Source organism: Pyxicephalus adspersus, chromosome 11, assembly GCF_032062135.1.
Source record: "Pyxicephalus adspersus chromosome 11, UCB_Pads_2.0, whole genome shotgun sequence".
Taxonomy (NCBI): Eukaryota; Metazoa; Chordata; class Amphibia; order Anura; family Pyxicephalidae; genus Pyxicephalus; species Pyxicephalus adspersus.
The window spans coordinates 16,637,640-16,653,847 of NC_092868.1; the positions used below are offsets into that span (position 1 = coordinate 16,637,640).

The 16,208-nt window shown below is 35.5% G+C and overlaps 1 protein-coding gene across 1 annotated transcript in view; it reads left to right on the forward strand.

Moving 5' to 3' along the window:
- The first annotated feature begins 6,232 nt into the window (after positions 1 to 6,232).
- Positions 6,233 to 16,208, forward strand: part of LOC140341253 (myosin-binding protein C, fast-type-like) — a 72,878-nt gene continuing 62,902 nt past the window's right edge. The window contains exons 1-5 of the mRNA XM_072426824.1: positions 6,233 to 6,296; positions 10,683 to 10,886; positions 14,285 to 14,314; positions 14,671 to 14,700; positions 15,729 to 15,794. Of these exons, the coding sequence (XP_072282925.1) occupies positions 6,248 to 6,296; positions 10,683 to 10,886; positions 14,285 to 14,314; positions 14,671 to 14,700; positions 15,729 to 15,794 (379 nt within the window). The 5' untranslated portion in view covers positions 6,233 to 6,247. The remainder of the gene's footprint in view (positions 6,297 to 10,682; positions 10,887 to 14,284; positions 14,315 to 14,670; positions 14,701 to 15,728; positions 15,795 to 16,208) is intronic.

The window sequence follows — 16,208 nt, forward strand, 5'->3', positions numbered from 1 at the left end:
GGTGTTGCATGTTTATTATACAAGTTTAGATTGTTACTCATGTATATATGTACATACAGCACCACTGAATATTCAGCCTTTTAAACCCCATACGTTTTGGCAATCCCCTTACTCTCTGCAGGAAGCTAAATTTGTCACTGTTGCATGTTTAATCAACAATCTGTTACCCTATACTTCGTGTCCTAAATAGGACATACCCCTGAAAGCCAGCAAACTGAGAAGAGGCTTAGTTGCTCATACTGTAGTCAGTGTATGGTCTGTAATTAGTAATGGATGGATTGGTCAGATATTTGACAAGTGAGACTCAATCCTATGACACACCATGTCAAAACAGGACTCATATTACAATGAATTATTTAGGAACTGAAGCTGTGCATACTTGAAGTCCATAGTAGAACTTCCTGAACAGATGATTAACTGGTTAACTACAGGGTTTATTGTATCAGCAGTCGTTATGCAGAAAGATTTCCTAACTGCAAGAACAGATTAGTGAAATAAAATGTACCATTTGGATTACCTTGCCTGGCATGAGAATCAGTTGTAGCTGGCCGTATTATTAGGGAGTTAGGAATTGCATTCTTAAGTAAACCAAGTATAGGATTGCATGGTATTAGAACATAAGTGTATTTAGAGAAGTAAACATTTACCAAAGCATTATCTCAACTAACTATTAACTAATCTCAACAAGCTAAATGTTTTGGGCAATGGCTGTGCTGTTTTATAGGACTAGATACCTGATAAATGGTTTCTTTTGGACAAATATCTTGGTAAAGTACCACAGTGGCTTTTCTTTTGTATCAACATATTTAATTAGGAGAAGTTAACTAGGCTTTGCTAAATATAACTTATAAGTTTTTCAAGAATCTGTTTGCCGTTTATCTGCTCTATTTCCTGCTACAATACTATTTCCCAGCACTTACATCAGCTGCTCTAATATTTTTGAACTCTTTTGTCTTTCAAACTCTGTTTGGACTACAATATAAAGGTAAATGCCACTTGGCACTTACACTTTCTAATACTAGTTTAAGAATAACATTTTCTAATTGCTCCTTTATTGGTTTTTACAAGTATTTATCCTAAATTTACCCTAAATTGTCTCCTGCAGACTGAAACATTTTTACTCAAGCGTTACCCTGTTTTTGGTACCATAGAACTTTCCTTAAACCATCATAATTTGTCCATCTCTGTTGAATCAGAACAACATGATGGTTTAAGTTGCGTACACACATGCAATTCTTGTGGTTGGAAAGGATCTTTCAGGATCCTTTCCAACGACAAAGGACTAAACGATGCATGAACGAGTGCTGTACATACAGCACCGTTCTGCTCTATGCAGAGGGGAGGGGGAGAACGATGGAGCAGCACCCTGCTGCGCGCTCTCCCCCTTCCCTTGCATTAGGATCGCTCATCGTTCATCGTCCGTGGATCCGCCAGGACGGATCCACGGACGATGAACGACCTGGGCTGTACACACTCCAGATTCTCGCCCGATATCTGGCTGATGCCGAGTATCGGGCGAGAAAAAGTTGACGTGTGTACGCAGCTTTAGTCTTGTCATTCTTATGTAATGGCCAGTATTGTGAACTGTCTGGGTTATATTGTCCTATATCCAGAGCCATATTTTTTTTAAATGATACTTCAAAGGAAAAATAAAATCATGTTGTTGCATTTTTAAAGTTTGTTTGTCTACTAACTTACTTTTAATATCTTTCTTTTTGCATGCAACTTTTTGCTTTACTAATAAACATTTCATACCTGACAAATGTATTGTCTAAAGTGAGCATAGCAGTTGTTTTACTTCTGGGCACAATGATGTAATGAAACCTCTCAAAGGCAGGAGGTGAAGGGGGGCATTAGTGCACTAACTAATTTGTTTTGGTGTGTAAACGTCAGATTAGGTGACTTAGCTTTATAAACAGCGGGTATTTTATGACCCTAACAGTCTGCATAGTGGCAGAATTTTTTACAATTACAAACAAAAATGAACAAATCCACTTTACATGTTCATTAACTCCATATAGGTGGAATAAATTTAACTTATTGTGACATAAAGACCAGTTGAGGACACTATAATACATTTAGGGGTTTCACAGTACTGGGTAAAAATACTTGTGCAATATAGGTATTTTCACTTTTTGACATTATGGACTATTTTGTATAGATCAATGGCATAAACGTTCAATAAAATCCAAGAGTGCAGGTTATTCCTCTTATCTGGTAATTGAAATAACATACAGGGTGGCCACCCCTGTAGAAAAAAAATAGCATAAAAAATGTGGATAAAGAAAGAGACGGGGCTTTGAGGCCAAAATCATATAAATGATATTGATTTATATGATTATGGCCTCAAAGCCCCATCTCTTTCTTTCTCCACATTTTTGTTCAATAAAACCTATTTTAACTACAAAGTGTATTTACAATGCTTGTACCGACATAATGTGAAAAAAATCCAAGGGGGTCAGTGCAGCTGCAATGCATTGTATACAAATATGAATAAAAACTCACTTTAAAGACTAGAAACAGGGCCTTTGCTAATATTTACAACTGTTACTAAAATCTTTATGAAGCTGATTACATTATACATATTAAACAATAAAAAAGACTATAGACTCATTTTAAGGCTGCAAATCTTAAACAGATATAGATATAAATTTATTTCTCTTAAATCAAACACACTTGTTATCCCTGATATATACTTCCTAAAAACAAAACTCAGCTGTGTCTGTACCAACTCCTCCAACAGCTGCATCTAGTCTTGTGTATCTCAAACAGAAGCAATGAACAGGAAGTCTCTTTTACTATATGTAAAGTGTTTGAAATCTGAAAGCCTTAGAAGTATAGAAATCATTTTGTAACAGTCTGAAGTATGGAGAGCCTGTGCAAGGGAAATCTAGAGCAGTTAATACATCTCTGCATCTGCTAGCTCAGCGGTATGCTGAATTTGAGATGTTGTATCTTGAGGCTTTGTGCCCAAGACTATTTTATGGGAATATTTCAGAGATTACTGTAAATGTCAAGTCCAAGGTCATAATCAGAGGTTATAAATAAAATTCTGGACTATATATTTTAAGTCACAAGTAATTGCTATCTAGGATTGTAACATAATATGTGTATTCCCTAAATGGAATTATAATATTTAGCATGTAGTACACCCCCAGTGACCTTGCAGTTACCAAAAAAAAAAATGTGTGCCATTGCTACAATCCTTCTCTATTGAAGATGAATGTTGATGTAGTTACGATGTAGAACATGATATTTACTTTTGCAGACTTATATAGTAAAAATCAAAAGACTTTGATCCAGTAACTAATTTGATTCTAATTAGCCATAGCAAAATAACTAACAGATGATAAATTTTTGATTGCTTGGGTTACTACACTGTTGGAATTACCAGTAACTTTTCCATTATTATTTAGGCCCATATTGTGTTATTGCATAGGTTGGTTTGAATCCCACCACTACCTAATTTAAATAGACCAACAGTAATATTACCACTTACATTAATGCAGACTGACACTAACAGACTAACACAGTTTGCCATTGATGTAGGATGACAGCAATATTTCTTTTACAAATATCACTTACAGTTTCTTCCTATGACACACGTCTAGCCTTACCGACTAGCTAGAACACATCTGAGCTGAAAAGGGACTCATGGAATACAATTTAACAAATGAACACACACTGCTGTGACCAGTATCCAAGAAGAAGGCAGTAAGCTGGGAGCAGAAAAGAATTAACAGCATGGCAATGATAACCTCACCCAGATGTTCTGCAATCAGCATGTGTAAAAAGCTAATATAGATTAATTTTAACCTTTTTTGCATACAGATAAGCAATAACAGTAAATAACAATAAAATCAACAATAACAATAATATTGTTATTACAAAAAAAATTGTAGTTACAAAAAATGCTTTGGAGTTTTCTATTTTCTGTCTTATTCTAAATGGAATATTCTCAGCTGTTACCTGCATCTACAGGCTTACTATTCTAACAACCATAAAGCGCAGGATACCTTCTGAGCATTCAGGAAGGTAGGTAAAAAATAACTATTATTTCTGACTTGCTTAGATGTGTCAAAATGTTACTTAAAAAAAGTGTTTCCATATATTGATCTGGGACTCTATTGGCACCCTTGCACCAGTTATTGTAGGGGGATTTGTTCTTCCTGCTGGACTACTGGAAGTCAGTTGGAAGTCAGTTGGTGACAAAGCCCACCAGATGCTGCCTATAAACAAAATGTCACTTTTTGATAGACTACAATGACGCATAGATAAAGTTAAGTAAACAGTAACTGCATACACCAAAAGGCTAGATCAGTAAAATATGACTATTCAGAGGCTGCTAATAATCACTGCACTTTTTAAATAAATGTAGAAGTATAGTTGGGTAGAATTGTGTATGTTTGCTGTTTAATCTTCTGTTTGTAGTAAAATAAATACAACTGCCCTACACATCATCCTTCTGAAAATGCTATTTTCCTGGCTGCTGTTGGGTATGCCAGTTGATTACAAAAAGCACACTTGCTATTGGTCTGTACCACAGATGCCACAGAAGCCAAGCCAAAATTATTTTCAGCAACAGCAGCCTCCTTTTTTCTTTGGTTTTTAGGTTCCAGTTTTTAGGTTAAGGAAGATATAGAATTAAAGTGCTCTAATTTTAACTGTGATTTATTGGGAATATTTCACATTATTTCCTATCTTGTAGACTCAACAAAAGTTATCCTTCCAATATGGGGAAATCACTTACTTTACAGTTGTAAAACCTGACAGTGATTCTATCCCTTCACCATGCGTTTCAAAAAGTTTTTTTCTGCAGTTTTACATAAAGTAAACTTTGAGCTTTCATGAAATATGAAACCGTGAATGCTATTATATGTATTATATTTAAAGGAACTTATCATGTATTAGAATTGGAGGCCCCAAACAATGCAATGAGAAAATGGATTGCATATGATAATCAGCTTAAACTTTCTTACTATTGGTTGTTATGACATGGTTGTAATATTCTTTCTGAAAAATGGTACCAATATCCGTTATGGGTCAGATGCAGAGACAGTTTTCCAGTAGTTTCAACCACCCACTTTACAAAAAAAAAACATTAAACAGATACATAGGCTCTGTCAGATTGGTTGCCCTAATCTGCTTGATCATGTCAACAAAAGCTGGTGGGGATTGTTGGAAAGGTAACCTTCGTATGGTTAGCATCAGAAAAGGTTCTAGCTCCTGTATATTATGCAATGAGCTGTAAAAAGGCAACGGATACAGGGTAATGGGAGCAGAGACATTCCTTAGTTACTACTTGGGGTCTTCAAGCAGTCTCACAAAACACACAAGCACCAAAGGAATATGTTTATAGATAAGTTGCCACCCGAAAATCACAAGTAATATGTATAGTTGAACTATGAAATGATAAACAACTTGTACATAAAACACTGCCTTATATTATTAAACGAAGCATAGGTAAAGTGGTAATGGGTAGAACCTCTGTCAGGTTTTTAATACTAGAACAAAAAGTAAGTATTGAGATCACATATGGAATTGCATAGTAAATCAAACTCTAACAGAGGTTTTAGTGCTTCCCCAATAAATCCAAAAAATAAGATAAAAACATGAGCTTCTTCTTCTCAATATACCCAAAAATTAATAAATTAAAACAGTTTCTTTCCAATACATTCCAAATGATGAAACTATGAAAAAAGTGATGCAATTGCCCAACGGCAAGTGCAATAGAGTGTACATTGCCTTAACATAGCTTTTTTTGTTTTTCCTACAAAGAGGTAAAGGCTTTGCATTGTAGGATATGGTGGGGAAGGCATGGTTGTGTCTATTTTAATATCTATAGACAGTACAGTTCTGCATTTAAGGTCTGCATTTAAGGACACATTTAAGGATCAGTGTTGTCTGTTAGGCAACTAGGCCTTTTAGCAACAAGGACGCAGGCTTTGGTTTAGCATTGGGCAACGTTTTGTGATCATATGTGATCAATACATCTTAGTTTTTTTGTAATAAATAATGGTAGTTACCCAAACTTACACAGACATAAAGGAAAAAGAAGTGATAAATGGCAGAGTCAAAGAAATTATTTAAAGTTTTCTGTAGTAGCACAAGGTCTGGCATTATGAACTCCTGTCACAACGTTTTGTTTTCAGCTTGTTTTTATCTGGAACGTGCTGATCTACCATTGACAGCTTCCTTTACAATTTCTCTCCTTCGTTGCCAGAGATCTGTTGGACTATATGAGAGTATGTCCTCACCGGTTCCCTATCTAATAAAAGAGGCTCGGAAAGTTCAAGGTAGCGGAACATGCTGACCGCACATGGGCTCAATATGCAGTCATGTAAAATAACACCACTGAATGTTCTTAAACCTAAGTCTTGCATGCCAATTAAGTCTGATTACTTCTTGTCTGATAACTTCTTGTGATTATTACAGCAGCTAAAATGATTTAGCTTTATGGAAGGGTTATCATTAATACCAGCAACTGTTATGGAAAGAATGTATATTTGGACAGAAAAAAATGTCTGATATGTCTTTGACAAGCAACCATACGAAATTCAATAATTTCTAGCAAAGGTTAACTTCCTGCATCATTTTTAAAAATATCTTATATGGTCTTATTCCAGCCTTAAGGTAACGCAAAGAAGATTATGTTCCTTTTTTTTCTCATCTATCAAATTTATTCTAACAGTACAGTGGAACCAACATACAAATATTGCGTTAGAGTCAATTCAGGATTTGGACACAGAAGGCCTGATTTATTAACGTTTTCCAAGGCTGGAGAGGATACACTTTCATCAGTGAAGGTGGGTGATTCAGCAAACCTGGAATGGATTTCCAAAAAGTAATTTGCTATATGTTAGCAAATGTTTTTAATCCTGGACCAGATCCATTTCAGGTTTGCTGGATCACCCAGCTTCACCAGTCCTCTCCAGCTTCAGAGAGCTTTAATTAATCAGGCTTAGAGTTTCAATTTTAAAACATGACTGTTAACATCTGATTGGCTTTTTAATGAATTCCCACTTTGATGATAAAGAAATCCATCTTCTAGTAAGCTATGTACATTTATACAAATTTATTACAAATTTAGTTTCAGATTTTTATTTCTACTGATTTAGTGATTATTCACCCTCCTGTATAATCTATTTTAATTATCTGAGATCAACCTCAGTATTGTATTACATAAAAGACCCATTGAAAATACCTATGTTTTGACTTCAATGACTTCTGCAAAAACAGTAAACCATTTCCTAAGTATATTTCTTGCAATGTTTTGAACATTTTATTGAATGACTGCAGTTGTCTTGATTACAAAAAAAGGGTATTTGAATTATTGGTTGTTTTTTTTTAAATAACAACTATTATGGTTATGGTATTTTTACAGTATGCACACATTCTTTTATAGCTAAAGTAGTTTTAGGAGTTTTCATTTAATAATTCTTCCCAGACAAGATTTAAAGTAAACATGCCCTTTTTTGTAAAGATGCTCTTTGGCTGACATTGATACTGAATATAATTGGCTAAATACTTTGTGTTACCATTCTGAAACATAAACACTGGTAATTCTGAATCTGCTTACTTGTTCTGGCTCAGTGGTTTGAGTTTCAAATTTACAGTTAGACAACTAACATCGATCATGTTTCGCTCCCCACTGGTTTTCTTTATCAAACACCAGCACCATTTTTTGCATTTATTAATGTAACCATAAAGGTATGATACTACTTTGTGAAACATCTTTTTATATGTACACAGTCTTTCAGCCTATTGCCATCGAATTGATGTTAACTCATGATATAAATTATTTACTAAATAGGTAGAAAAGAATTTACTTATCAACATAAATGTTCGAATCCCAAGGTAAATTTCACTGAGCTTGGTTATTGTGGAAAAAATCACATTGCGAAGAATACACAATTGTGTGCAATGTAAAGTTAAAAAAAAAATGATGAAAATGAACAAATAAATAAAATCAGCACAGCTTTACATTGTTCACTAAGCTAAATAAAAATGCATTCTACAAACTGTAATAAAAATGTTCATATGTATGCCAGCTGCCAATATCTTTTTTATCAGCCCGCTGTTCCTATTAGCTCCTCCAATATCTATCTAGTTTGAGGATACATGTCCCCCCTCTATGCCATCCAAGTGTGACAAGAACCTATGTAGAGAATAGGACAGTGATGGGTCTGCGTCAACCCCTCTCCATTCTTCTCACCATAGAAAAACATCTGAAATGAACTGGGTAGGAGATGGTTTATTCTGGGTAGAATGTCAATTTGAATCTACAGATTGCATTGGGTCAATTTCTAAGTAATTTGCTATTTGCAAGCAAATGTTTTGAATCATGGACCAGATCCATTTCAGGTTTGCTGAATCACTCAGGGTCATTGATGAAATTGTACATTCTCCAGCCTTGGGGAGCTTTATTAAATCAGGCACGGTATGTGTACACAGTATCCTGTTGATGTCTACAGTTCTCCATTTTTTAAAATATTAGGGCAAAACAGATAATTTGTTGAGCTGCTGAATAATCTGATCATTTATTGTCACTGATAATCAAAAGGCATAGGACATTGCTGTTTGTTACACTTAAAAAAGAACTTTAGACAAATACATGTTGAGGCTTTAAAAAATTTGCAATTTAAACAGTTATTGAGTTTTTTTTGCTTATTCTTTCTATGTGCACTTTTTAATAGAAAAAGTAACATTTTAAAAAAAGTTTTAGGCAAGAAACCTTGGACACTGCTGGTTTGTTAGATAAAAAAGATAGCTTGTTGTTTACAAAAACTCTCATCACTGTTTATCATTGCCCTTTGCTGCACTTACATTTATATTAAAACATTCAGCCCCCAGTCCACCTGACAGTCAGTGGTATAGCTACTAAAGTATGGGCCCTAGTGCTCATTTTTGACAGCACCTCCTTCCCATTTGCTCCCCCCATTTCCTAATTCTGTAAATCTTGCCTGCCACATGAATTTTAGAAGTGGCACAATTTCTCTTATATTTGGACAGAACTATTCATTGTTGTCTTTAACCATTTGTGCTTGCCTATTGATAGTTGATTTTTTGTGGTGTTGTCCCAGGGCTCTGAGGTCGCTTTCGTCCCTGTAGGCCCTAGGGGCTGCTTGCTGTATGCTATGCTCTTAGGTTTGGTTTCAATAGTTTTTATTGAATTTTTGGGATAACAGTATAACGGAACAAATATGAACAGCACATTTACAGAAGGTAATGTCAAGATCTGAGATGATGCTAGGAAAAACATAATGAGGTGAAATTACCAAATTTTTAAAGGGTCAGATATAAACATGTTTGGTACACTAGGAACGGAGAGCCGAGGAATAGGGAACCAGGGAGTGGAGACTATGAGATCTATAGGCTCCATATATTGGTAAAGTCCAGGAGATTATTAGAGTGCTAGTGAATTTATCATTGATCATAATCAAATCTAATTTGGCCTTAATAACAGAGAGAGGTGTTTAGATTGCCACGATTTACTAAGATTGACTTTAGCTGCTAAGAGCATATATCTGAGTAAACTGTGTGAATGCTTAGGCAGAGGCAAGTCCAGCTTTACAATATAGTGTACAGTATAGGTCCTCACAACCTCTGTAACAGAGGGGGAAGTAAAAGAGGTTTGCATGATGGAGTCTACCTGGGACCAAGTACCATCTTAGAAGAGTTTGATATGATCAATGAAGTATTGATAGATATTTTTGAAGGATTATCAGCAAACTGCTCTCATTTCCCAAAGTCCCATCTTACCCTAGGTTTATATGAAACCATGGCTCTAAATTCCCTAAACTTGGTGGACTCTTTTTGAGTTCTCCAGCTGCTTCTGTCTGAGTCCCTGGATTGGCATAGAAGATGCTGGTGAGGATACTGCCGCATTGGCTGCTGGAGGCACCTCTTAGAGGCCTCAGTGCAGTCTGCAAGAGGTCTGCTCCTGTGAGTTTGAGACCAAGGACTTGGTGAGTCTGTTGGAAAAACTCGAGCCAAAGAGTACCGAAAACACCAATTATAATACTGGACTCCAACCAGGGGAAGGCTTTTTCATCTGTTTCTCTGTTCTTTCTCTGCCTTGTTTTTCCCCAAGGAGTCCTGAGGCCTCTAATGATGCCCAAACATTTGTTTGTGGATAGAAGCAGACAGGGATCATAAGGGTTCCATTTGTGGCCTCCAAAACACTTAAACTATGTTTCACAGACCTTTACTCACATATCTCCAATTCAAGGAGCCTAGATTTTCTGCCAAAAAAAATGTTCTCTTGGCCGGGCTCACACATGAACTCTTCAACCACAATCTTTCCTAATGACAATCTGAACTTCTGAATCTGAAATCTAGGCTGACATATCTCAATTGGGGACAGGTATATACAAGACTGGGAGGGGGTGGCTGAGGGCAGTGGTGCTAAATGAAAGGTTAGTGCATGAAAAGTGCATTTTACTATTACTATAAACCTTTGGCTATCAAATGATATTATGAGTAACTCTACAACAGTTAAAGTATACAAAATATTGTCCAAATAACGTGTTTGGTTACTTTACTGGGAATGTTAATTTTAATTAATTAATTAATTTTAATGTTAGTTTAATGTTAATGTTAGTTCTTCATGCATAATGACCTATCAACAGGTATTTACATTACATTCAGCAGTGTTTAAAAATTGTAAAATCTGTTTACAGCAGGTAAGAAGGGGGCTGGCCCTGTGAAGAAGCCCACAAAGGCCCCTGAAAAAGCAGCTGAAGTTTCAAAGGCTGCTGCGGAAGAACCTGCTAAGGACCCTGAGCAGCCCCCTGCATCTCCTCTTCCAGCTGAAGCTTCACCAGCTCCTGGAACACCAGAACCTACTCCTACTCCAGAAGATGCACCAAAGACGGAAGAAAAAGGTAAAGAGTATACATAATAAACATGTATTAAAGGACTAGAAGATTAGAGGATTTTGAGGTCAGAGACAATATTTTGTAGGTGTTTTCACAATGCATGAAAGGGTAAATTATATTTACTGTTTTCATTTTTTTTGTATCTATCTGTATCTGAATGTTCTTTTGTAGTGTTACCTTCACTTCATTCCTGTGACTTGTTAATAAACATGGTTTTACTCCTAAATGTATGAGTTTAAATTGTATGCTTTTGCATGTGCTTTGTTTTATTTGTTGTCCTTTCCTTGTGTATGTCAATGTTCTGTGGCTGGTTTATGTATATAAAGTTTTATGAGCTAAATGAGGTGGATGGCCTTAATCGCAAAACTATCTGACATTTATCAATCAATCAAAACATACAAAAACAATAAGGGATAGATTATCTTGTTTCAAACATACATTTTTATTAACCCTTTGAAACTCTGCAAAAGCTTCCTATTGGAAACAGATAGCCAGTCTCTATGGATGAGTCATTTACCTTCACAAATCAAATCAAATCACTCTAAAGTGTTCATTAAGAATGTTTTAAGTGTGTTGTGCTACTGTAACACATTCTGCACAAGTGATTCAAAAATGTACACTGCTGTTACGCAGCAGTTGCAGCTGTGTAGTTGCCTGAAACCAGCTTATTTTCTCGCCATTTGCACAGAACCCAGATTGTATTATCAACTATAAATTTTTAAAGCTGAACTCCAGAATAAGCAAATATTGTCTACATACAAGAAGCGTATATCTTGTTACTTGAATAATGATGTGATTTGTGTATTTCTTACTGATCTATGCAATAATACAGCATGAAACGTTATCCTGTTCAAACATTTGGCCAGTGACCAGTCACAACTGTGTTCTGTGTCCTTAAGAAGGGTGCATGGTCTTTTATCTACCCCCTCCTCTATATTCCAAAAAACATCTTTTTGTTCTCCACATGTTCACTGATCCAAGATGACACCAGATAGCAGCCAACAGTATCAGCAGTAATCTGCAAGTGATGACCAATTTTACAGTATAGAATGTATTATTATTCTACACATTGCCCTAATATTTTATTTGGTTTTACTTGCAAGTTACTGATTTTCTCTAGTTTTCTAAAGGCTTGCTGTACTGGCTGAGCCTTCTGGAAACCTTCAACAACTTTGCTTAATGCAGAACCAATGTGCAGAACAGTGGGGATGTTCTTGCTACTCAAAGTAATAACTGGGTTTGAAAAGAAATTCGGTGGACACAAAGTAGATATATACAATTTATGGCTTCTTGTAAATCAATTTAGAGGAACATTTTTGTGCTTGGAGTTTCATTTTAAATGATTTTTTTATGAGTATATTAAATTTTATATGTTCAGTAAGTACTCTGAGGCCTTCACCATTAGATAATTTTGAGTATTACCTACAGTTTATCATTTAAAGTTCGAAGTCTGTGCCAGAAGAGGAGTGTGAGTGTGAATTAGCAGATGCCTGGCTGGCTCCTGGTGAATGCTTTGAGTGTGAGCCAGCTTTGGGTTACTTCTGAGCTGCTTCCCCTGACAGAGAGCAGTGTTAATCTTTGATTTTGTTTGGGCAGTCATATTACCGCATATGCAACATCTTATGTTTATCACATGTTCACTGATCCAAGATGACACCAGATAGCAGCCAACAATGTCAGCAGTAATCTACAAGTGATGACCAAATTAACAGTATAGAATGTGACTTTTTACACTGCACAAACATTTTCTGTGGTTTTACTTGCAAGTTATAGACTTTCTAAAAAAAATATGCTCATTATCTCTTTTATGATTAGATTTCAGATACACTTTGGAGTTCAATGCGCCATATAAATTAGATTAATAATAATTTTAGATTATTAAAAATGAAGAAATAATTTTGTATGGGTAGTTTGTAGGTTACTCGTGTGTGATGTTTGTCTGTTTGATGTGTTTTGTAATGTGGTTTCTGTGTGTGAAAATATGTTCATATATGTAGGTGTATTTTGGAATAAATGTTTGTGGCATTTCAATGTTTTATGTTTCAGAAACTTCTGTTTAAGATTCTGCCTTATTGTTGTGTGGTCAATAAATGAGAAAATAGGAGCAAATCTCCCCAATGGGAGAATATTTACACTAATTACCTCCAGGATCCTCACAATCCAGGTTATACTGTGTTCAATAGTACTAAGCCCTGATAAAAGGAAGCTTTTGAACACCAAAAGTGCATTGGGGTGCTTTCCTTTTTGCAGACGTAGTCTCTATGCACAAATAGAACAAATGTTTGGCCACCACCCCGGTTGAGTATTCTACGGAGACTTGACTGAAAACTTTTGCTACTTTTAAAGATCCAGACCTCTACATGTTTTTCTACTTTCTGAAAATTTAATTATTATAGTATAATGTAGAGGATTGTAAAAACACATCTACACTCATCTCAAAATGACATACTACTACATATTTTTTATTTTGAAAAATAGTTTTAAATGGCCTAAATTTGGAGTCTGCCAATCCAGAAAGAGGACAGGCCGGATGTTTGCAAGCTGGATTGGCTGAGCCATATGCTATATCTGGCTCAGCCAATTCTTAGACAAAGCCAGCGTGACAGCTTGTTGTTAGATAATCCCAAGCATGGCTACTCGGTGAGATTAAACTATGAGTTCTAATCTAAAGATGAAATTTCTATGATCAGAGCTGGAATCAACCCTGATTAGAACTATCTGGCCATCACTAGTAAGAGCCAAAGCTGTGGAAACTAAAAAAGTCAATATAGCACAGCAGAGGGTGGATGTACCTAAATACCTCACAAATCATTTTGTATCTATATCAAGTCCTATATGTGTATGTTACAGTGTATGTTGGTGCCATGTATGTTGTTGCAAAGTATGTTGTTGCAATGCCTGCAAAGCATGTTGACATAAATGTAGTATACATGTGTATTTGTCACTGTTAGTGTTCTAGTGATCCTTGTTGCAGTTCATTTCTCTGTGTTTTTTATAGAATGCCATGTTCACAATATGCTGTATTTGATCTACCGCATGAAACTATTGATTGTTTTGTTTGTGACCTTAGGTGTCTGTGGTTGACTCTGTGTATATGTTTGCATGCTTGATTTTTCAAACGCTCATCAACGCTGTCATCGAAACACCAAGCTCCTTGCCGGTTGGGAAGGTGCAGGTGAAGAGCCATTTTGCATGGGGCATGAGGGATCATTGGAAAACATCATCCGAAAACATCGACATGCAAGGAACCCAACTGTCTTGTCAGTGTCATGAAGCCTTGATAATTGCACAGTTAAATTTCACAGTTGGTGTAACGCACGGTACACATCTGGATAAATAATGTCAATGCCAGCCTCTATTCTCTACATATTTCTGAGTTTCCATTTTAATCTTTTGACTTACAGAGTCTTACGATGAAGATGTACAGGAGATGGGTAAGTCTTCAAACAGAAGCGGTTTGACAGTAATCCAAGTTTGCCACAGCTAAAGCATGTCCCCCACCAAGAAGATTGGACTAGTGACATCTAGAGGTTCTTTTATTAAAGTGAACTGCAACCCAAGAAAAAGCCTAACAATTACCAAGCACATAATTATTTCACACTTGGTAGAGAAATCAAGTATTACTACAAAGTAAATTTTTCAGTGGGACCATTTGATTGATATATTTAGCATTTCGACATTTTGGCATGTGAAAAAATAATCATTTTTTACAGCTCGGTGGTATCAATTTTGAAATAAAAACATTTTTTATAAATTTATTCACGAATGTTCATTTTCATTTGATTTGCAGCGGACTATTTTGAGGAAATGTCATCTTTTGGTAAGTTCATCACCCCTACAAACGTTTTACAAAAAGTCGCATGGTATATTGAGTTCAATACCGTATAGTGAAGCAATTGCAAATGATACAATTCCACATTTGACCAATACCATAAATGGACTTTGTGTTTTAATGTATTTGTAAGATCTGATAAAATGATTTTCTATAGCTTTTTAGTTTAGGAGAATCCCAATCGCTTTTCCATGAATCTACTGTGTTAAGAAGCCCACATTTCAGCATGTAATTCTATTCTATTAATGCATGAATGAAACTGCAAACAGCTTATGAAGCAAGCAAGCCTGCTTGGGAAGATTTTGTGAAAATTGATTTATTGCTAGTATTGCACAATAGTTTTCTGTATATTTTTATTGAATTTCACTTTTAAGCCTCATATGATTTCTACCTATCTATATATCCTCTATTTGTTTTGTGTCTGGTGTTTATATGTTGTAGCATGTAAACTATTTTTTCTTATTGATCACATTATACTTTAGTAACCTAAACTCAAATGATAACAGCTCTGTAGCTATTTCAGTCTTTCTTGGAAGTATACATACTATAAGTAGTAGAAAGGCAGCAAATCTTACCTTTGCTGTGAAAACAATGCATCAGATTCCCCCTGTATTGGTCACATGCCCACATTGGTCAAAAGATTTCGGTTGAACAGGAAAATTGGTGGTTCTTTCTTTAAATAGTGACCATGAAACCATATGTTTAAGCTTTTCATCTTACTTACTCTGTTTCAATCCTTCCGAGCAAGACTGTCAACACAGGTGTATGTTTTTATTTAAATATAAGCAATGTAAATACTTTTGCTGTTTTTTTAATTTGTCCTGTCCTTTCCATAATGTCTCTGAGGCAAAGTTAGGTTTAATAGGCTTGTGAAACAACAGGAATACTATTTTTTAACCAACAATTAGATAGTAAACATGTGAAAGCCTGGAATATTAGATAAAAGAATAATGAGATTAGGTGCCATATTTATATGTTTGGTTGGTAATCAATATTTGTTCTTTTTGTAAATGTAGATCCTGCACTTTTGAGCCAGACTGGGTTATTTGTGCACAAACCAGAAAATTTAACTGTGCAAACTGGTAAGTATCACAGATTTTATTTTACAACATTTTACCTTAAAAAAATTACATGACTAGGGTAGCTCAGACCATTGCCCAATCCAACAACCCCCCCTTCCACACTTACCTCCACTCCACCTTACCCTTGCCAGCCCTCCTCCTCCCCTTTATTCCAAAAATACTCCACACCTTTAAAATGGCTGGCAAGCAGCCGTTTATTAACCATAAATAAAATTTTAACAATTTCCATAAATTAACTTTGCATATATAAAAATTATAACAAGTATAAACAACCAACAACAAATAAATAACATTTAAATAACGACAACAATAAATTAACCCTCTTAACCACCTGAGCGTTACACTGAGGTCTAGATTTCTGTACCAAAAGTGATCCACTGTTTTTCATGAAATTTTTTTTTTAAATTGTAGACC